The 23750-nt window shown below is 38.8% G+C and overlaps 1 protein-coding gene across 1 annotated transcript in view; it reads right to left on the bottom strand.

The window, feature by feature from the left end:
• AMOT (angiomotin) overlaps positions 1 to 23750 on the bottom strand; it is a 70238-nt gene that overhangs the window by 24274 nt on the left and 22214 nt on the right. Inside the window, exon 6 of the mRNA XM_006873798.1 lies at positions 17815 to 17960. Within this exon, the coding sequence (XP_006873860.1) occupies positions 17815 to 17960 (146 nt within the window). The remainder of the gene's footprint in view (positions 1 to 17814; positions 17961 to 23750) is intronic.

Below are 23750 nucleotides of genomic sequence, written 5' to 3' on the forward strand. Positions count from 1 at the left end.
CCACTGCTATTCATAAGGTTTTCAGTGGCTGACCATTCAGAAGCAGTCTGCCTCTTCTTCTTCCTAGTCTGTCTTAGACTGGAAGCACCACTGAAACTTGTCCATCATGGATAACTCTGCTAGAATTTAAAATTCTGGTGGAATAGCAGCATCACAGCAACATGCCAGCTATCAAAAACTGACACAAGAGTGGTGAAGAAGCAGATTGGATCCAATAATTTTACCCTTGTCACTTATGAGTTCATTTTAATGAGTTCATTTTACCCTTGTCACTTATAAGTCAAATCTTGGCAGTATAGGAATAAATAAATGATTAGGAGCCCTGAGCTCATCAAAGAAGTCATTGTTGTTGTTATTAAGTGCTGTTGAATTGGTTCCAACTGATGGAAATCCTGTATAGGGTTTCCAAGGAGTGACTTGTTGGTTTGAACTGCTGACCTTGTGGTTAGCAGTCCAGTGCTTACCCTACAGCACTAACATCAGGACTCCCAAAGAAGGCATGTTGTTGTTGTTGTTAAGTGCTTTTGATTCAGCTCCGACCCACAGCAACCCTGTATAGGGTTTCCCAGGAGTAGATGGTGAGCTTGAACCACCGACCTTGAAGTTCAAATGGCATTGCAGTCTGGTTCATTAACCGACAGCACCACACCAGGACCCCAAAGAAGGCATAGACACCCTCAATACTCAAGAAGATGAGAAACAACAGCATTGCCATCTTGTTAATTAATGAGCAAAATACATCTTGCATAATACTTGAAATACATCTTGCATAATACTTGAGCTTTTCAGTACTAATAAATCAACCTTTGAACTCCTTCTAAAGCAGAAATTGTTCCATGTTAGGTAAATCTGCCATTACCCTTCTCATGGAAGCTGAGGTTAGAGATACCTTCATTGTTAAGATTAAAACCTGAAAACATTATTATTATTACTAACCTGGTCATGAAAAAAGACAGCCTAGGAATTCAGCTAATCTCTGACTTTTCAACAAATTCCCAAATCCCTGAGTTGCCTAGGTAAACTAGAAGAAATGAAGAGATTACCCAACCAACTAGCATCAACCACAACCATCTAGTTGGGGACAAGTCAACTGGATCAACCTACTCCCCCAATGCAGAAACAGTGCTTTCTTCTTTCTTATCCTCCTTAATACTAGGTACTCATTCCTGATAATGAATACAATTCACTACTAGCTAGAATTTCTAGTTTAAAAAAAAAAAAAAATGCAGTGCAGTGAATTGTTTCATAGGGTTCTTCTACCCCTAGTCTTTGAAACTTCCACCAAACATTTTACCCTGATGGATTTAGGTAAGAAAAGATGAGAGAAGATGCTGCTAAGATGATGTGATTCCATTGTGGTTGTTACCAGAGTTCACTGTAATTGTGTAAAGTTGAAACTCTAATGTGGGTTTAAAATGAACCATCTCAGAAACAGGAGAGGGACATCACTATTATCAAAGAAAAGCCAAGAGTGGAGCGGGTCATTTGGACCCCAAGATCCCTGCACATTGATCCTCCTTAGCCCAGGCGTAGAAAGCTGTGGCCCCAGAGAAGTGGCAGAGGAGCAGCAACAGAACCAAGAGCCCGAGCATGAGACAGAACAGTGGACTTCCTAGCCCACAGATCAAAAATTGAGTGACTGACCAGGAGGCTTGCTTGCAGAGTGGGATGCCTCCATGCATTAATTAAGGGAGCTAGAGCTGAGTACCTTAAAGATGAGTCTTATGGTGGAGTGGTGTGTCCTTTGAGTACTTATCAGCAGCCCTAACTGAGCTTTGTAAGAGTGCCCGGACAGAGAGAGACCTGTCTGTGGGAATGTCTGAGGATAGGCTGTCTTGACTGGAAAACACTGTGCTCTGACCATTTTCTGATCCTGCATTGTAACCTGTTAACATCTCTAATTAACTCCATAATGTGAGTATAGTATGTGATTACTGTATTGGCACTGCAATAAGTGATTAAACCCAGGACAGTTTGGTGCTCAATTTTTGAAGACAGCATAGCATATGCTGGTGGGACTGTATCAGTCACTGAACTTTCTTCAGGTGGAAGGAAATATCATACTTCCTTGCCAGACCTGTAGTATGCTTTGCCTAGATTAATGGGGGAAGAAAACATTTTTATTTTCTATACATTCCTCTATTTCATTTCATTCAAGGCCTAGTTCAATCTAGCCTTGTAAACCAGCTGAGATGATTTTTAAGCCTTCATAGGTTTTGTCGGTTAGACCTTTTCTTAGGTAATAATAATAATAAAGATCATCATTTTCTTTCTCTATATGTACTTAAACCTTTCTTTTCTTGAAAAAATGTGAATATTTGCAAAATCATTGACTAGTGCAACCAAAACCTTTAGGTAATGGATGTTTCTGTCTTCCTACTTGCTAAGCTTTGAATAATTGGAGAGTAAGAAACAGTATCTATTCTTCACCGTCTGGGTTCTATAATCCTCTTGAGCTATTTAAAGTTGAATGCATTTATTTAGAAATTGCTCTAGAAACCCTAGGGGAGTAATGCAATGTTAATGCAGGGGATGTTAACTATAATTACTAAGGCTTACAGCAGTTATACTTAAAGGCAATTAAATCCAGATAGCATGCAGTTTTTGTCGTGATGGTAAAGTAATGCGATGTATGCTCAGAGAACTGAAAAAGAAGCAGTTCAAAGCCATGTGGATTTGTCCAGGTTCTGTCTTTCTTGGAAAAGAAACATTAAATATCCTAGGAAAGTCACCCCAGTAAGAGAAATAACTGAGCCAACACTTTGAAGAGAAGAGCAGTAAAGGCCCATGGAGTTTTCTGAGTTAGCTGATGATAGGCACAAAGGTCAGGCAACTTCCACAACATAAGACAAGAAAAATCCCATTATTCTTTGCCACTGAGTAGATTATCCACAGTTACCCTGGCCATTACTGTTAGCATGATTCTCTGGTACTGTTTAAAGAAGAAAAAGTGCATCTTACTCATAAACACTCAGTTATCACTTACATGATCATTCAGCACAGGATTAATCAATCTCTAGATAAATTAAGGTTAAAAAGGGTAACACTCGGGTGCTACTAATGCAAGACCCTATAGATGCAATCAACAAATTCATATATTCTAGGTTATAAACACTGTACTTCTTGGATGTCATCTATGAGTAGAAACAAAGATTTATATGAGGGAGATTCAAAAAGTTCTTGGAAAAATGGAATTGAAAGTGATGGAATTTTTCAACGAACATTTTGAAACCTCTCAAAAGATGAACTCTTCATTCAATGACTGGATGATCAGAGCTCAACTAGAAGAAGAAAGAAAAGGAACAGAAGAGTAATCTGATACGATTTGATGGACCTGACCTATACTTAAGGATGCAGTAGCTCAAAAGAGGGAACAAATCTTTACAGCGAGGATCATTCCCACCCCCTCCATACACAGAGTAGACAGGAATGGGCAACTTGGACATTGTCTACCCAAAATGGGTGGGGGGTGGGGAGGGCTACAAAGGCAAGAAGTGACTGGCTAATAAGCTTTCAAGAGGGAGCCTAGATCCAGAGGGCGTGGAGTAAGGTAGAATCTTCACTGAGTAGTTTCCAATCTGTCTGGGCTGATGAAAGGAGATGTGGATATGTCTCGTGATACAATAGTGAATAATTGTTATCAGAACTGATTGTGATCATTGGAAATGTAAAGGTAGACGTTTTGTAGCTAAAGGAGGGGAGTGATTGACTTTGCAGTGTTGGAGTGGAGGTCCCTGGGACCATCAAGGGAGAAGAACAGAGAGCGGGACCCTACCCAGAGAAGCAGTGATGCCAGAGATAGAGGCAGAGATGATGATGTGGAGAGATGGAGCAGCTGGGGACTTTAGACCCAGACAGGGAGAGGGGCTGTGTGCTGATGACTGGAGGGCAAGCTTGTAGTTTATACCCTTTGGTTGGTTGATGATGCATGAAGGGGATTGTAACTGTGGCAGTGAAACGATATAAGATAGAATGAATATAAAGCTAATGTTCTCCCATGTAAACTATCACATAATTCACAATAAAACATACAAAAAAAAAAAGATGAACTCTTCTACTATCTTGGACTTTGCATGTGCAGTGAATTTCTTCAAATGACTCTTCTACTCATAGTCTTTATAACTACCATTGAGCAACTTTTTTTCCCCCTCCTGATAGGTCTGGGTAAGAGAAGGTGGGAGTAAACACTGATAGTATTATATGATCTAGTTGTAAGTAACTGTTAACAGGGCAAATCGTGATTGTAAATACTAAATGAAGCATCTCAGAAGGAAGAAGGGGAATCTTAGTAATATCAAGGAAGAAGATTCAGGAGTGGAGAGTGTCCTTTGGATCCCTGCATGTTGAACTTCCTTAATTCTGGAGACGGAGCTGTGACAGCAGAGGAGTGGCAGAGGAGCAGCAGCAGCAGAACCAAGAGTCAGAGTACCAGACTACCAAAGTACCAAAGCAGTCGGCTTTCCAGTTCATGGATCAAGTAAAACTGAGTCCCTTTGGACAGGAGACTCACTTGTGGCGTGGGGTACTTCCAGTCACTTAACTGAGGGAGCTAGGTTTGCTAACCAAATGGAGCTTGAGCTGAGAACCTACCAGCTGAGGTTTATAGCAAGTTGAGTGTCCTTCGGACATTTATGAGCAGTCCCAAAATAGTTTTGTAACATTGCTGAAGTATGGCGGAGGCCAAGAACCAGAAAGAGGCTTGCTTGTAGGCATGATTGATAACAGTCTATCCTGACTGAAAGAATAGTGTCCTGAACATTTCTAATCTGGAACTGCAACTTGTTAGATTCCCTAACAAACCCCATAATTGAGTATGGTGTCTAAGTTCTATGTGGCCATTGCAATGAACTATCTAACCCAACTGAGTAGAGAGGGCTGGAGAGCTAGGGAAGGTTGGTGTCAGTTTTGGTAGAGAAGATAGAAGGCAGGAGGCATGTCTGACCTCAGCATCATAGTAATTGGCCTTTGGGCTTATGTGGAGTTTGACTTGACTCCCCCTCTCCCTCCCCTCCCCCCCCTCCTAGTGAACTCAGAGGAGGTCTGATGCCATGATCATGCCCCCCCTTTTTTTACAGTATGCATCACTTTTTCCTTTACTATGATAAATCTGGTAGCGTAGTGGTTATGAATCGGGCTGCGAACCTTAAGGTCAGCGGTTCGAAACTACCAGCTGCTCCGCGGGAGAAAGATAAGGCTTTCTACTCCCGTAAAGATTTACACCCTTGGAAACCCTGTACAGGGTTGCTATGGGTCGGAACCGACTCAACGGCACTTAACAACAACAACAACATGATAAATTAATCTTCCTCTTTTCTGCCTCTCCCCACAAACTTATCTCCATGCTAAGCACCTCAAAAATTTACTCTCTCGAATACACCTTTTTGAATCTGCAATATTAGATCAGCAGTGAGTATATGTCGGATTCCCAACATCACCTTCCGACTGTCTCCAGAAATGTCAATGGCTCCTATTTAAGTAATTAAAAAAGAAGTATAGCAAAATGGTCAAGGTCTAGTCTCAGGCAGCCCAAGTCCAACACCTGGCTCTCAAACTCACTTGATAAGTAACCTTGGACAAATAACTTCATCTCCCTGCACTTCCCTCACCCCTGATCTGAGGTTTCGTGATTTCATTTACTCATTCATCAACAACATGGAGATAATGATAATGCTATATACCTCTATAAGGATCAAATGAGATAACACACATGAAAGTACATAGTACCATGTCTGGGACAAAAAACACTAAGGTTTTGTTTTGTTTTTCTTTCCTTTTTTGAAGAAAACGTTACTGTTAAGTCACACATTCTCCAGTCTTCTCAACTTCAAATGCTCACTCCAGAGAGTCTTGATGTGGTTCTCATTCTTTCAGAAACTCTAATTAACATCAATGTCCAATTAAAACATTAAAAACATAGCCATTTCCCCTAGGAGGACATTCAACACTGAACTGGCAAGCTCTTCATGCAGTACAGCTGCAGAGATCTTTATAGGACACAGCCAATCATTTGAGATCCAATGAGAAACAACCACTGAACAAACACACCACATTCTCTCAAAATGAAATAATTTGGGAGACATCTCCATTTTATTAGGGAGAAATATTATACTTGTAGCTAAAAGGTACCGTTTGGCATCCTGGTGTGGCGCTATGGATTAATGTGTTGGACTGCAAAGTCAGTTTGAACCACAAGATCAGCAGTTCAACCTTTAACTGCCACTCTTCAGAAACTCTATATAGGGTCGCTGTGGGTTGGAAACGACTTGATAGCAGTTAATAACACAATAACAACAAAGGTACTGTTTAAGCAGAGATTCTTAGGCAGAGTTCATTTTCTGCCACTTACACACACAAAGGAACTCTGCTAGCATAGTGATTACGAGTCAGGCTGCTAACCTCTAGTTCAGCAGTTCGAAACCTGCAGCCATTCCATGGAAGAAGATGAGACCTTCTGCTCCTATAAAGATTTACAGCCTCAGAAACCCTATACAGGGTAGCTATGAGTCAGAACTGACTCCACGGCACACAGCAACCATCATCACACACACAAATGTATATATATGTCAGAAACTTTTATTTGACCACACGATAAAAGGTAAAGAATGAGGTGGCAATCACAATCAGCAGGCTTTGATTGTAGCCTTGGCTCTGCTATTAATGATAACTGCTGATGAAAACAAAAACGGTCAGATAGGGACTAAATCCAGCCAAGCTCATTCATTTACATATTGCCTATCATCAGCTCTGGTAATGAAGTGCTTACAAATTGGGCTGCAAACTGCAAGGTTAGCAGTTCAAAACTATCAGCTGTTCCACGGGAGAAAGATGAGGCTTTCTGCTCCTGTAAAGATTTACAGCCTTGGAAACTTTGTACAGAGTCGTTATGAACCGACTCCACAGCACATCACCACCACCACCATCACTGCCTTGTAGTTATAAAGGCAGAGTTGATAAATTTCAGTTATGACACACCATATGGCCCACAAAGACAATACAAAACAAAAAACAGAAAACATTTACCAACCTCTGGTTAGATAAACAGTTTTCAAAGCATCTTCCAGAGTCCTAGTGTTTTGAGGAGGTGCTTCAGGGGACACTAACGTATGGGTTGTATCAAATGGATTATCTTTTATGTGTTTTATATATTGGGTTATACATAAAACATAATTAGAAAAATAAGTTGTCACAGCTTATATATATATATATGATTCAAAGAGTTTTTTTAACAAAAAAATTCCATTATCTTTTAATTCTTTTTACACAAACTTTCTGAAACCCCTTGTGTATGATGTGTGTGTTGCTGTTGTTAGGTGCTGTTTAATTGGTTCCGACTCATAGCAACCTTATGCACAATAGACCCTATGTACTACCCAGTCCTATGTCATCTTCACAATTCTCATGTTTGAGCCCATTGTTGCCGCCACTGTGTCATTCCATCTCATTAAGGATATAGAGTTGTTTTGTTTTGCTGTGTGTTGTCTGTTTTTCTCTATCGATTGGGCTTCTCACCTTACCTAACTCCATCATCATTTCATATCTGATCCTTCAGGATGGTTAAATGATGAACATCCTGCCTCACAAGGTTGTCATAGTGTTTTTAAAAAGTTGAAACAAAACCCTGTTAGATGGTCTGTAAAGGTCGTTTAACTTCTAACTATTTTATGAATCTGATATTCTCTTTTCTGTTGTCATCATTAACCAATATCTCAGAGGGCTAGGTCAAATGGGGTCCTATAATTAGGTATAGGCACATTCTTTGATGTAAAACACAAAAGTCCTTCCTTGTTTTTTTGGGGTTTTTTTGTGCCTGTTCATGCAAAAGGCAGAACACATAATGTGTGTAATTGCCATAGGATACTAGATGATTTATTTTTGTATGTTTCCAGTGCTCAAGAAAGTGAAAGTTTCACTTGGAAAGTTTCCAGAGTCAAGGTAGTGGTTCAGGTCTGTACATAAAATGAATTTTCAGAACCACAGATGAGTCACTCTGACATTCTAATCTGCAGACCACTACCCATGAGCCCCTAGAATAAGCCAAGTAAATCCATCATTTAAACCAAATTCCATTGGGAATCTGGTGAATGAATCGAGGAAATAATTCCATTGTTTGGGTTTCCTTACCAAATGCTAATTTTCAAGCTTTGCCAAAACTCCCCAATTCTTTGCTTTCCTCAATTTTATCTTCTTCTAGAGTCGCGCTGCTAGCCTCAAGGTCAGCAGTTTGAAACTACCAACTGTTTGGTGGGATAAAGATGAGGCTTTCTGCTCCAGTAAAGATTTACAGCCTTGGAAAACCTATGCAAGGTCTCTATGAGTTGAAACTGACTCCAACACCACCACCTTCAATGTTGCATCTTAAACCAATAACTGTCTTGATCTTTTAGTCCCATCCCACTCTGTTCCCAACCCCCTTTCTGCTGTATCCCAAAGGTCCAATTTAAGGTAGTTTAGCTTTTTTTCTTCTATGTCAATGATTGTGAACTGGTGACAATTTTCCTGCAAGAAGGAATTTGGCATTGTGTGGAGACATTTTTTAACATCTGAGGGGAAGGGGTGGTGCTGGCTTCAGATTGGTAGAAGCCAGGGATGCTGCTTCTTACAGTGCAAAAAGAAAACAAAGACTAATCCAGTGTGAAATGTCAATAACTTTTTGTCTTTAAATGCAAATAATGCATTCTATGACCCTGGAAGTATTTTCATAAAGCACAATATGCTAATACTTTTTTTACAGGAAGTTTAGTATAGCAAGCAAAGTTGGCAAAAAGGTATAATGCTTGTTTCTTACATAAAAATATTTTAATGCCAAGGTTGAAAAGCACTGTTCTATATACATCAATATTATGAAACCTGGTGGCACAATGGTTAAGCATTCAGATACTTAGCAAAATGTCAGTGGTTCAAACACACCAGACCTTCCATGGGAGAAAGGTGTGGCATTCTGCTCCCATAAAGATTACAGCTTTGGAAATCCTATAGGAAAGATCTACTCTGTCCTACAGCCTCACTATGATTTGGAATAGACTCTCTGGCAATGGGTTGCTTTTGTTTGTTTTGTTTTAAATACTTCATCACTACTGGAGATGTTCTTCATGCTCACACTTTCAAGAATGGTATTGTACACTCTTTTGTCACAGACTTATAGCAAGACTTCTGATTTTGAAATAAGAAGTCTAGTAGCCTAGCTCTTTTTACCTTTCCTCAACATGCTATCCTTTCACTTGTTCAGCCATGATTGTCACTTATCCCTGTATTTCCAATCTTAGAATTTTGGAACTATTGTTATACCTTCTTTTCTTTGTCCACCACCTCCAGTCTATTAGTATATTTTCAGAATAACTCACATTGCTCATAATCTTACCATATTTCACAACTAACTGATTACCATAACAACCTCACAGATCCCCTTACTTTCAGTTATCACCACCCCCAATCACACACACACACACACACACACAATCAGTTCATCCTACATAAAATTGCTAGAGCAAACTTCCACAAGCAGTACATTTAAGAACAAAAGCAACCTGCTGCTATCACATCCAATCAGCTGTTATTTATTAGGTGTTTACTATATACTACACCTAAGGCACCTTTACATCTCTCCTCCCATTTTAGACGACACAGGCTCTCTCATCCACATCCCAAGCCAACTGATGCTTTCAATTCTCCATCAAGTCTTTTGTTACCTTGTCCCCTGTCCAGTCTAGATATAGCTCTGCAAAGTGCCTTTATCTACAATCTACAACCAGTGTAACTGATCATTATGTCTAGAAACTGTGGAATGAGAACGTTTTCTGTGCATATTTTCACCAAAAATTTAATACATTTTTTATATGCCTTTATCAAAGTTCTAGGCTCCTACTGCCTAAAAATTCTACTAGATCCACTATTCAAATGATCACCTTTGTATTGTTGCTATTGTAGTTGTTAGGTGTTATCTAGTCTGTTCCAACTGATAGCAACCCTTTATTGTGTTTCTGAATCTGTAAATCTTTTATGGAAGCAGAAAGGCTTATCTTTCTCTTGCAGACTAGCTGGTGGTTTTAACTGCCAAACTTGTGAATAGCAGTCCAGGTAATTTCTCTTTACTTACATACTAAATTGCTAGACTCTCCAGGAATTCTTCCTTGAATTATTATACCTGACACCGGTTGCTACTTTTCTCTATAGCTTCTCATAATGTAAATTCTATTGTTTTTGTTGCTGTTGTGAAGTTCCATCGAGTCATCCGAACTCATAGGAACCCTGTACAGGGTGGATTTTCAAGGAGCGGCTGGTGAGCTTGAACCATGAACCTTGCAGTCAAGTGCATTAACCCACAAAGCCACACCAGGACACCATGTACTCTATTAGTAGTCATTTTTTAAGGCTTTATTCATGTATGGATTCTTTCAATTATTCACCAGATATTTACTGAATGCTTAATATATTCTTTACCTGAAGGAGCTCTTGGTAGTGTAGTGGTTATGAGTCAAGCTGCCAACATCAAGGTCAGCAGTTCAAAACTACCAGCAGTTCCGTGGGAGAAAGATGAAGCGTTCTGCTCCCATAAAGATTTACAGCCTCAGAAGTCCTGTGCAGGGTCACTAAGAGTCAGAACTGACTCCATGGTACTTAACAACTACATTCTTTTCCTGATCCACTGGAAAGCAAGGCAATGCTCCTGCCCTTTTATAGGGCACCTGGACCTGGTGTGGTGCTATACGATAGGAACTGGATTGCTAACTGAAAGGTTGATGGTTTGTATCTACAAGTTGCCCCTCGGAAACCCTATAAAGGGTCGCTATGAGTCAGAACTGACTTAAGTCACTTAAGGATAGGGCAATTCTTTTTCCTTGGTATCTCTCTTAGGTTCATATTCTAATTCACTGTTTAATACGTTCTTGATCAATAGATTAGTTGCCAGTCTACAAATACAAAACCAATAAACATACACAACCATAAAGCATTTATTCTGTTTTGCCAAGTCAAGGTTCAGGTTTCACCTCATCCCTAATTAAAGATAAATTTTTAAAGAAACCATGAAATTGGTAGAAACAAAAGCAGCAAGGCAACTTCTTGTAGGATAAGGCAAATACTCGAGCTCTATCAATCATATTTTTCCATTGCACTTCTGCAATAATTTGAACCAATTCCCAAGCATTTGGCAGAACTCTTAACCCCCTTCTGACTCAGGAAAATCTGATCCCTGCAAATGAATACCACGTGATGGTGTTCTTCCTTTCTCTCAACAACTGTGAGTGCCTTTCAAACTTTTTTTAAAGTATGGCTATACACAAAATTAGTTCTGGGGCCGTGACAGTTACTTACTCATGTCAACTTTTTGCAAGGAAGTGATCTAATTAATAACCCTCTCCATTTTTACACTAGTGGATAGAGCATAGGGCTAGATATTTTAAAATTATGAGATCTAAGTTTTTTCCTACAAGATTTATCATACTCTCCTAATCTATTCTGTTTGTATGTGAATTTCCTAACCTGTCAAAAGAGGATACAACTTTTAAGTTTCTTTGGGGAATATACTATATTTAGAAATATTTTTTGAATGTTAGAAAGTACAGATTGATAAGAATAGGAGCCATACTTTTAATGGTGGTGGTAGTGTGCCATGGATTTGGTTCTGACTCATAGTGACCCTGTACAGGGTTTCTGAGGCTGTAAATCTTTACAGGAGCAGAAAGCCTCATCTTTCTCCCACAGAAGAGCTGGTAGTTTCAAACTGCTGACCTTGATGTTAGCAGCCCAATTCGTAAACACTATGCTACCTAAACACCAACATATACACATGCTACATTGGCTAAAGGAGGATACTGAGGCTAATAATACAGAATGAATTCCAATGCCACACACAACATTCTCAATTATGTACAATTTTCATCTTCCTTTCTATTGTCCACAGCTTCAAATACCCTCTTGCAAGTGTCGTGTCACAAGTGAAGTGCACTTTCTTTGCTCCTCTCCTATAACTATTTATATGTTGCTCTATGAGCTTTCAGTAATTTCATTTGGTTGATTTAGTCTTATCCAGCAGTTCTTGGCTCCAAGTAAGAGTTCACACAGAAGCAATTTAGTAACACTACCCTGGTATTAGCAGGCTGCCTCTGCCTCTATCCATTGCCAAGAGGCTGTGGTCCACTGTTGAATATTAAAAGAAATGAAGAGTAGGAAACCACCTCTAGAAACTTACCTCGGGAATGGAGCTTATGCTATGCTGTAAAGGAGACTAAAGAGAAATCCACAGAATTACAATTCTGAAATTTCAAAACCCAAAACCATAGGAAAAATTGAGAAAATTAAGCTCAGAGATGTTGTTCTAACTCTATTTGTGGCTGGGGACAGAATTTCTTAACATGTTGGATAGAGCAACACCTACTTTAAAGAAAATATGATGTCATAAATATTGGAAATATTGTCTTGAGATGATATGTACTTTATCTGAATTCTTATCAACATTCTAAATGCATGTGTAATTCACACTCTGAGATTTTCCAACCACATTTATTATCTATCATAGCCACTGTGTATAAGCTTTATCTACACCTATAAAAATCCTACTGTTCATTGAAAATGATTTTGAAACATTAGGCATATATATTTCAATACCTAGGCCCTTTTCCTCTAAGACTGGGAAGGCAAAGATTGGCTATGATGCTTTTGTGGAGAGGTGAGGTAGCAGAAAATCATGCATCTTTGTAATAAAGAAAAACAAGTGGCATAGAATCTTTAAAGAAGGGCAAATATCATCCATGAAGACAAATGGTGGAAATAGAGTAAATCAATAAGAATTTACTTTTGCTAAATTAAGTGGAGTGAAAACAGAATCCTGGAAAACTCATTGTGTTCCCCAAAATAATCATTAATGCTTAAATCATCCCCAGCTATTTCAATTCAGAAAAGGTTAACTAATTGAGCCCCTTTTTCCTGAGTTTTTCTGGCTGGCATTCCAGCCTAAAGCCAAATAATAAGGCTCACTGGCACTTACTGCCAGCCTTCCCACATTCCATTCAGACTCCCTTCCTGTGCAATCCATTCAGAAAGCAGCCTACCTGCAGCATCTTCCTTCTTTGATCTTGCCAAGGCCTTTTTTCCCACCATCCCTGAAACAATTATCCAAGCAATGGCTCAGCTCTGGATCACCATAAGACAACAGCCAGTTAGAAGCCTGGGCTGCCTTCAGCCATGTGAGTGGTTATGCCAGGCATCTGTAGAAACTTCTAGTGAGGTCAAATTGGTGGGGGATGAAGGGGGAGGTTCTTTTTGAATGGGAGAATACCATAGTTGCTGCAGGACATAGAGTTCTTTTGACTTGGAGTTTAATGAGCCTCCACTTCAATAGGACCTACGTGTCCCGAAAGATAAGGGCAAGGATGGAAAGACACCATTTACCTCAGCTGGCTGCCTGCTGCAGAGGCAGCAGATTAAGTCCTGGGACATAGTGACTCACCAAGGAAACAGGTCTGCTTTTTAGCTAGAGTTCTTCCCTTCCCAGCAAGATACCTTGAATGTTAGCAGAGCAGGATTCATGAAAACATCTGTGCTGAGAAGGATGGATTTGTGATTGCAGAAGAAAGTTTTCTGAAAACCTGGAGTACCACTACACTGTAGAATTTAAGAATACAGTAATTGTAGAACTTCATGGGAAAGAGATTTTATGAGATAAGAAAGATGGAATGAATTTCAATAAAAGCAGTCTAATTGAAGACTTTGTAGAAAGACAGATGTATGCAAGGATCCTTAATTAATCTGTGGGTTAATGTGCTGGACTGCAAGGTCAGGTTGCACCACAAAGTCAGTGGGGTAGTTCAAGTTTTCCTTCCAGTGTCACTATGAGGTGGAACTGGAGCAATGGCACTAAACAACAACAACAATCTCTTTCTCTGACATGCTTGATACAACGAGAAATAGTTACCTGAGTAACCTGAATTTAGAATGCTGAGAACATAAATCCCTAAATAAAAAGGTACAATTTTACAATTTGAGCAAGTTTCTCTAACTCTGGTTTGCTACAAGTATAGTAGAGAAGTTTTCCTAGAACAATTAAGTCCTGAGAATAAAAGGGGAAAACTGTGGTGCAATTTTTAAGGAGATAATTATCTCTTTATACTGGATATAAGTATTTTGCCTTTAAAGATAACCTTAATTGAGTCATCTTCAATAAATACAAGGTTCACTTTTCCATTCATTTACACCCTCTCTTCTTGGTTTATACATGTTTACTGATTTTGTGAAGGAATAATAATGAAGACTCCTTACTAAATCAGTTTCAGAGCAACTCATTCACTTTAAATACCTCACTAATGTTCCAGAATTAAAATTTTTATCCAAGGAAGAGTGAAGCCTAATGGGAGTTATGTGAGTCATAGTAGAGAAGAAAAACTACAATGAGCAATCTCTATGCATATATTTGAGGATAAAGAAAAGGCATGCTGTCCTTTGAACATTATAGAGGAGACAGGGCAAACAACATCCAGGAGCAAACTCAACTGATAGACTGCTTAAAAAAAAAAAAAAAAAAGTAACTATGAACCAATTGCTTTTCACTGAAAGGTGACTCCAGATTTTTATAAGTGCTAAAGATGATCCTGTTGGAGAGTCTACAAGGCATTACATGGCCTCTGAGATTGTGTGGATAGAATGCAGGGCTATCAACTGGTTTCAAAATGGTTCAGTTATATAATAATTAAATATTTTGTGCATGGGCTTTTGACCTATGTAAGATACAGGCAGTAGTGTATCCTACATGGATAGGTTCAAAGATGGCAGCCAACACAATTTAAAGCAGCACAGTTGGCCACCATCTTTGAGTGGGGCAACTGTGTCTGTTTCTATCCAGATCGAAATCCCCTGAGCAAAAGTTCTGGTTGCTATGCAACTTATATGCTCTGTTGGTCACTGGGATATTTTAGGTTTTGTGCCAACTTGACTGGGCCAGGATTCCCAGTGATTTGACAGTTAATAGTTAACTCTATGATGATTGACTCTGAGCAGGCATATTTAACTTTATGATGATTGGTTATGAGCAGTCAATCTATTGAAAGGATGCTTACTTGGGGGTGTGACCTGCTCCTAATATAATAGAGAGGCAGGAAAGGCTCACTGTCTTTTCTGCTGGGGACCTGGGATTCTACAACTGTTGAGCCATTTCCTTACACACACACACACATATATAAGTTTTACTGTTTATTTATTTTCCTCTAGAAGAGCTACTTAAGATAGTCATTACTGAACCTTTTTGAATTGGTTTGAAGCCCTGGTAGAATTTGAAGCCCTGGTAGAAAGCAAAGAAAGTACGGATACAAACCAAACCTAAGTATACAAACACATCCTTCAAGCTACGAACCTACTTTCCCAGGAAAATATCTCACCGTGTTTAGAAACAGCAACTCAGACACTCCAAATAATTAAGACTCCAAATGAAAACACAATTTAGATAAGGATTAAAAAATTAATAATAATTGATTAACTCAGTTGATAAATCTAGTCACTTGTTGTTGTTATGTGCTGTGGAGTTGGTTCCGACTCATAGTGACCATGTACAGGGTTTCCGAGGCTGTAAATCTTTACAGGAGCAGAAAGCCTCATCTTTCTCCCGTGGAACAGCTGACCATGAGATGAGCAGCCCGATTCGTAACCACTACACTAGCAGAGCTAGATGCCAACAATCAGCACAGGTTTGATATTTAGAACTTCCTCTTTAAATTGTAAATGTATATATTTTAGGACCAGACCCTAGAAACCTACTAAAAGTCTCTGGAGCAAATGCCCACAACAGTTTCAGAAGCCTAAAGCCAGAATTACATCTCAAGCAACTCTTTCAGTGAGGGCAGCCTAATGGGATCTACAGATTAACATCATCTCTATAGGTATATATATATATATATTTATGTTCATGCCTAACACCCAGTAAACACTGTGCTCTCAGACAATGCAAAGCAAAATGATTGCAGTATCTCTCCTTACAAATTTCCAAAGAAATATTCTACCTTCCTGGATGGACAGCAGAACTGTACCCCCCCAATCTCAAAACAGTCTGGGAAAGTTTCTCATAGGCTGCTGAAAAAAAAAAAGGCCTTTTCATTATTATTTTTAATTATATGATGCAGAAGTTAATACAACTGAACAAGCGCCCACATTTTCTTTTTCGGAGGTGAAAGATGATTCAGACAAGGAGGTAAGCATCGATCTAGTGATTGAAGAGTCTTGAGTTTCCAGTTTTGTTCCTGGTTCTACCCAAGACTTTCCATGTGACCACTAGTAAGCTACTCCTTCTCCATTGGTCTCTCCATTGTCCCTTTTCTAAAGGACTCCAGTCTTATCCTTGTTCAGTATCTTAATCTATAATTTTCTAGCAGAAATGGAAGGAAAGAGGATAGATGAGGTATATCAAAAGGCTAACAGGAAGGCTAAATTCCTTAGATGTGGGCATTGAGCAAATACAAGTACTCCTAATTTTAAATTATGTGTTTCTAATGTGGACAACTGATAAAGCAGCATATCAATCAATTTTTACACAATCTGATGTTTGTTTACCATTTAAACAATTCAGGCAAAAGGACTATAAAGTATGAACCCCCAAAATTCAGCTCCAACAAGCATTTTTATACCTCCCAAACAAAGGAAAGGATACCCATAAGTCAAGAGATCTCTAGGAATTAGAAACATTCTCACTGAGGGAGGAGAAACAGGTCTGAATAAAAAAAAGGTAGGTGATATACTTCATATACTATAACCAGAATGCTGAGAGTTTGTTCACGAAAGACTTTGCTTTTTTGTCTGAAGTTTAAACATTTTCAATTTGTCATAATAGGGGCTAATTGTCCCCCCTTAACACAACTCAAATTTTAGAATTGAACTCACTAGGATGTGATGTTTTCTGTACCAAGTTACATTTCAGAATCAGTCTTTGTTTGAACACATCCATTCCCTAAAGTGCAAAACATCTAAGAGCAGTTTCTATCCTTGTACTGATTCAGAACAATGACAACATTCAAGATTAATAATAATCCAATAGCAAGAGTTCCTTCTATTTTACACGAGCACAGTTTAGTGTTGCAATCCAGTAAAATATAAATCAAGACAATCAAATACATATTTATCATATGCTTGCTTAGTAATTTGAGGCCCTCATATTTGTCAAGGCAAGGCTCCATCCTGATACACAAATGAGTGCTTCAAACTACCATAACCTACATGCCAGAACCTAATCATGAAGAGCCAGGGCACAGGACAATTCTTGGCTAGTGCACTCTCCTGACATAAACTGTAAATTGTCCCTGGGTCTCATGTTGTCCCCAACTTAATGAGAGTGCTTATATTCCAAAAAACTTGTAAAGTCAATCCAACAGCTTATCTTTTACCTGGAGGAGAAGTGATTTCCTATTCAGCATGAGAAGACAAGGACCATTCTGATTTTTAAAGCCTTACAATTTTGTAACTATTCCAAAATAAAGCTTAAAAGTGTTGTAAAAGAAGGATTTTTTTTTTTTAATTTTAATAGCTGTCACAGGCTTAAGGCACAGCTAAGTACACACTGAGTAGTAGATCAGGAGGAAAGCTTATTATATAAATGAACAAACAGAAATCACTCCTTGACTCTGGCAATTTGTTGTTCTAGAGGAAAATGAAGGAATGTGCATGGAAGAGAAAAGAAATCCAAGTTCTTCATATCAGCATAGCTATAACTAGAAGCATGAGATAGCAGCTTCCTGATAGGGAGTTGTGCAGCTGCCAGTTCACCAAAATTCAGAGCCCCATGCCTCTGATTTTGAAGCTTTCCCACCCTCCACATACATAGGTAAACTGTAGACACCATACCTCTTCCTCCAGCTTTACCACCTTAGCCTGAGCATTGCTCAGGGCCTGGTCTCGAATTTCAATGTGTCGCCTTTGGTCCTCATTAGTAGAACGCGCAGTGGCCAGCTCTGCTTCCAGCTTCTCCTTCTCCCGCTGACTTTCTTTATCTATTAGGACATGAGATATCAATATCCCCATCTGGGAGGAGGCTCAAAGCCTTAATGAGCAAAATTGACAATTTGTCACCAGTAGAAGTTCCACTGTTCTAGAGATAGCTAAAAGATGCAGGATATCCATTATCTGGGTTCTATCAGATATTGTAAATAGTAGCTTTTGTTAGTGGCTTTGTCACTAACTTGCTTGTGAATTCATAACATCACTTATTAATGATTTTTGTATGCAAACAATAAGAAAGTAGATGTAAGAAAGTATTATGACAGTATATTAAGCATCATTACACAAAGGAATATATATGAGTATATCAGAAGAGAAGGTAAACTAGTGGTTTCAATTTTATTTCTTAAAAACAGCCTTTTATTGAAAACATTTCAGCCCTAAAAGGTTTCCTCATGACAATAAATGAAATAGATCCAAAAATAAAATTTAATGTAATGTATGTTGTTGTTGTTAAGGGCCTCCATGTCTGTTCCAACTCACAGCAACCATGTACAGGGTTTCCAAGGAGCGCCTGGTGAGTGTGAACTGCTAACTTGTGGTGCAAACTGACCTTGAAGACCAGTGTTTTAAACTACAGTAGTATAGAACGGAAAAATTTCTGTCCTTTACACAGTGACATTATTTCCTAAAGCAACACCATCCCCTTTATCTCAGAATCTACTTCTTTTGGAAACACAATGTCTTTACAATGATCAAGAGATAAAACTGGAAGCCATGTTTGCATGTAAAGTGAGCATTGGAAAGAACAAGACAAAGTCAGAGGGGGAAAAACATGATCAGAGGATTATAGGAAGCTATTTCACCTGTGTATGGGATGTGGAGGGCGTCCTCTACTTGCTGATTTATGCTGAATCAGCAGTGTTAGGCTAAATCGAGTTTGATAATTTAATTTTTTAAAGACAATCTGATATGTTTGTGTGCTTAATATGTGTGTGTTGTTATTGGGTGACTTCATATAGCTTTTTTACTCCTGGAAACCCCATGGAACAGAGTAGAACTGACCCATAGGATTTTCTTGGCTATAATCTTTATGGAAACAGATTGGCATGTCTTTCTCTTGAATAGCCTTTGGGTGGGTTTGAAATATCAACCTTTGGTTAAAGCCTAACATATAACTATTGCTCCACAAGGACTCTCAATCTCTATTTATATTTGATCTGTGGCTTTAGAATGGTAAAACTTAGTGGACAGTAGAAAGAGATCTTTCTGGCTTGGATTTATAGAGATCTTAGTTCAGCAGCAACTGTATATATAAGAAGCATAGAGGGAAAAAGCACCAGAATGGACCACTTGCCAGTCTATGATAGAGGAATGATACCAATATATCATTTGAAAAAGTGAAACTTTGGGTCATATGCTATTTTTAAATCAATCTATATCTTGTTCCAGTACCCATATTATGATCCAAATATTTGAATAGTCTACCTAAAGTAATTATAACTGATTCCCAATGAGGTATTCCTCATTCCTCCAAATCTATCATTTAAGTATTCCATTGCTTGCTTCTAGTTTTCAGTTCTTTTGTTAGATGAGACCGTGATAAAGTCTTGCCTTTTTAGCTCACTTGTTAAACACATTCACATGCATGATGAACATTATCATGAGTCCAAAATTAATTAAAACTAGAAAAAATAGAACCTTAAAACCCTACTCAAACAAGTTAATCAATCTTCATAAAAATCTGATGTGAGCATATGTGTGAAATGATCAACTGTCTATATGGGGACTGAGCTCAACTCTTTGGATTCATGCTTCCTACCAATTAAGATTTAGAGTGCCCCTGAGCTACGGAACTAAGAGTTCTGTGGATGGTGACTGAATAAAATCTCATTTTCTTTAGAGGAAATCCCCTTGTATAGAGCCCCTGAATTTATTTAAGAGCTAGTTTTTACATTTGAAGGGAGGAGAGAAAATATAAACATTCATAAAGAAAAATGAAATAAATAAACAACAACAGGGGAGTCTAATAGTTTTTCTTTAAAGGTAGAAGGATAAGCAAGTTAGAATTAAATAGAAGAAAATTAAATATTAAATAGAAGAAAATTAAATAGAAGAAAAGAGTGACTCTATTCAGATAAAATTGAACGGTTCACTGAAACTTTTATTTATTTTTTTTTTTTTTCTGGGAATATATAATCTGCCAAAATATTTACCAGGACATGTAGTCATAATGAAATGATATTTATCTCAGGAATGTAAGGATGGTTTAATAGCATAACCCTAAATCTGTTCTGAGTAGCTTGCACAGCAGTCAAGAAGTAGTCAAGAAATCAAATGATATATTGCATTGCGCAAATCTGTTCTAAAAGACCTCTTTAAAGAAAGTGTTCAAAAACAAATTTGTCATTTTGAAGACTAACCCAAGTCATGGTACTTTCAGTTGCCTCATATGCATGTGAAAGTTGGACAATGAATAAGGAAGACCAAAGAAGACCTGGTGCCTTTAAATCATGCTGTTGGATTAGCCATCATTGTTGTTGTTGTTGTTACGTGCCACTGAGTCATTTCTGACCCATAGTAGCCCTGTATAGTGTTTCCAAGGAGAGGCTGGTGATCTTGAACAGACGACCTTGCAGTTCAAACCAACTTTGCCTTCCAGTGCGTTAACCCAAAGTGCCACACCAAGACTCCGTGGATTAACCATTGGTGGTTGTTGTTGTTAGGTGCCATTGAGTTGGTACCGGCCCATAGTGACATTATGCACAGCAGAACGAAACACTGCCTGATCCTGGGCTAACCTCACTACTGTTGCCACGCTTGAGTCCATAGATGCAGCCACTTGCCCAATCCATCTCGTTGGGAGTGTGCCTCTTTTTCTCTGACCCTCCACCTTACCAAACATGATATCCTTCTCCAGTGACTGGTCCCTCCTGACAATATGTCCCAAGTATGAGAGACGAAGTTTGGTCATCTTGGCCTCCAGGGAGCACTCTGGCTGCACTACTTCCAAAATGGATCTATTGGTTCTTTTGGCAGCCCATGGCACTTTCAATAGTCTCCTCCAAAACTATAACTCAAAAGCATCAATTTTTCTACAGTCTTCCTTATTCACTGTCCAGCTTTTGCATGCATATAGTCCTCAAGCTGACATCTTTGCTCTTCAACGCTTTAAAAAAGGTCTTGTGCAGCAGATTTGCCTAATACAATATGTCACTTGATTTCTTGACTGCTGCTTCCTTGAGTGTTGATAGTTGATCCAAGAAGAATGAAGGCCTTGACAACTTCAATCTTTTCTCCGTTAATAAGAATGTTGTTTATTGGTCCAGTGGTGAGGATCTTTGTTTTCTTTACATTGAGATGTAATCCATACCGAAGACTGTGCTCTTTGATCTTCATCAGTAAATGTTTTAAGTCCTCTTCACTTTCAGCAAGCAAGGTTGCTGATGCCATGTTTTTCTTCATATAGCCATTGGTGGAGTCGGTTCAGACTTATAGCGACCCTATACAGGGTTTCTGAGGCTGTAAATCTTTATGGGAGCAGAAAGCCTCATCTTTCTCCCACGGAACAGCTGGTAGTTTCGAACTGCTGACCCTGAGGTTAGCAGCCTGATTCGTAACTACTATGCTACCAGAGCTCCTTGGATTAGCCATTGGAGAGATGCAAATCAAGACAACAATGAGATATCGTATCACACCAGCAATAACAACAAAGTTCAAAAAATCAGAGGAGAATATATGCTGGTGAGGATGTGGAGAGACTTGGATACTCCTACATTGCTGGTGGGACTATAAAACAGTTCAACCACTATGGAAAATGGTATGGCGTGTCCTCAGAAAGTTGGAAATAAAAATAACTTATGATGTAGCAATTAATATACTTGGTATATATCAACAGGAAATACAAACCAGAATACAAGTAGCTATATGCACAACAATGTTTATTGCAACAGTAGTCATGATAGCAAAAAGATGGAGACAGCCTAAGTGCCCATCAACAGAAGAATGGATAAACAAACTTTGGTACATTCACACAATGGAATACTATGCTACCTTGAAAAATAATAACCAAGCTACAAAACACCTCATAACATGGATGAACCTTGAGGACTTTATGCTGAGTGAAATTAGTCAGTCGCAAAAGGTCAAAAATTCTTTAATGGTTACCAGGGATGTGAGGAACAGTAAGGCAAAAGTTAGGGGACAGTCACATCATAGTTCAGGTGATGGGGAAGGCAATAAACAAGGATAAGGAAGACAGTATACAAGGAGGGGGAGGGGAATGGAAAAACAAGTAAGATAGGGGAATATTTAAGTACATTTGCATGGGCTAAATGGGACAAAAGTAAGTAGTGATGTATACTCAACCTTGCAACAACAGGTCTCTGTGATATAGGGATCAAGGTACAGTATGAATGGGTAAAAGAGGGGAACAAATATTAAGGTGCTTGACTGTCGTGTGGATAATGCTTTCCCTTGCCTACTACTGTAAAATAGACATGTAAGTGAGATAGAAAGGACTATTGGGACATATGATTACAGAAAGCTTGTAACCTCATCTTTAGCCTAAAACTGAATGGAATACCTAAAACAGGTTCTAGAAATTTCCCAGTGAAATATGCTTCTTTTTAAGTCATTGTAGAATATGGGGTCTTAGGTGGAATTCTGAATCCCATCCAGATTCTTCTGAGGTGGTACATTCCCACTTGAAAGAACATGCAGACCAACCTGGAGCAGCTAGAAGAACAGAAGATACTTCTTGAAAGAAAGACAAGCAGGAAAAATTTTAAAAACAGAAAAGCAAAATAAAATAAGCAGACTGTTTGACTATTGTAAGAACAAGCAAGCTGTTCGTCTGGGAGCCATCAAGGCAAGAAAACTCAGCCCTTGAGGACAAACCTCCTTCCAAGACTGAAACTCAAAGGGAACACACAAGCAGGCTGTAAGCTTGCTGGTGACCGAATTGGTCTACTTTTGAGAGGAAGTGGGGGAAAGACAGTAATGAAGACATGAGCTGAGTTCAACCATGTTCCATAAACTATTGTTGACCTTGAGATGAGAGAAGAGAAAGAACTGGTTGGTCCAAAGTTTGGGGAGACATGGGAACTCCTGAGCCCATGGACACTGACCTAGTCACTAGGGGCTAGAGCTGAAAGTGAAGCATCCACCTGATATCAAGTGAGGGGTGGTGTGCAAGCATGCCCAGACCTGCAGATAGTACCCATTTGACCTAGCTTGGATAGTTTGCTGATCATAAGTCGACTAGAGGAAGATAAAGAAGTTTGATACACGAAATAAGTGTAAATTGCTACAATTTGATGAACTTGACCTATGTTTGTGGATGTAGTTGCCTAAAATACCAACCAAGAGGGAAGGAGAGTTTACAACAAGGATCAAGCCTATCTCCTCAGTATATTGGGTTTATAGGGATGGGCAACTTAGACATTGGCTACCTAAATTGGAGGGGCTATAAAAGCATGAAATGGCTGGTTTACAAGTTTTCAACAGGGAGTTTAGTTTCAGAGCATGCGGGGGAAGGTAGAATCCTCACTGAATAGTTTTCCTCTTATCTAGATAAGTCTGGTGAAAGGAGACGGAGATAAGATTCATTTGCTTCAATAGTAATTGTTAATCATGACTAATTGTGACTGTCACAATAGTAAAGGCAGAAGTTTTGTAGCACAAAGTAAGAAGTAGTTAATCTTATTAACAACCTGTGATATGCAGTTGATACAACCTCTCTTGCTGAAAGTAAAGAGGAGTTAAAATACTTACTGACGAAGATCAAAGAGCACAGCCTTCAGTATGGATTGCATCTTAATGTAAAGAAAACAAAAATCCTC

Source organism: Chrysochloris asiatica, unplaced genomic scaffold (genome assembly GCF_000296735.1).
Source record: "Chrysochloris asiatica unplaced genomic scaffold, ChrAsi1.0 scaffold00255, whole genome shotgun sequence".
Taxonomy (NCBI): domain Eukaryota; kingdom Metazoa; phylum Chordata; class Mammalia; order Afrosoricida; family Chrysochloridae; genus Chrysochloris; species Chrysochloris asiatica.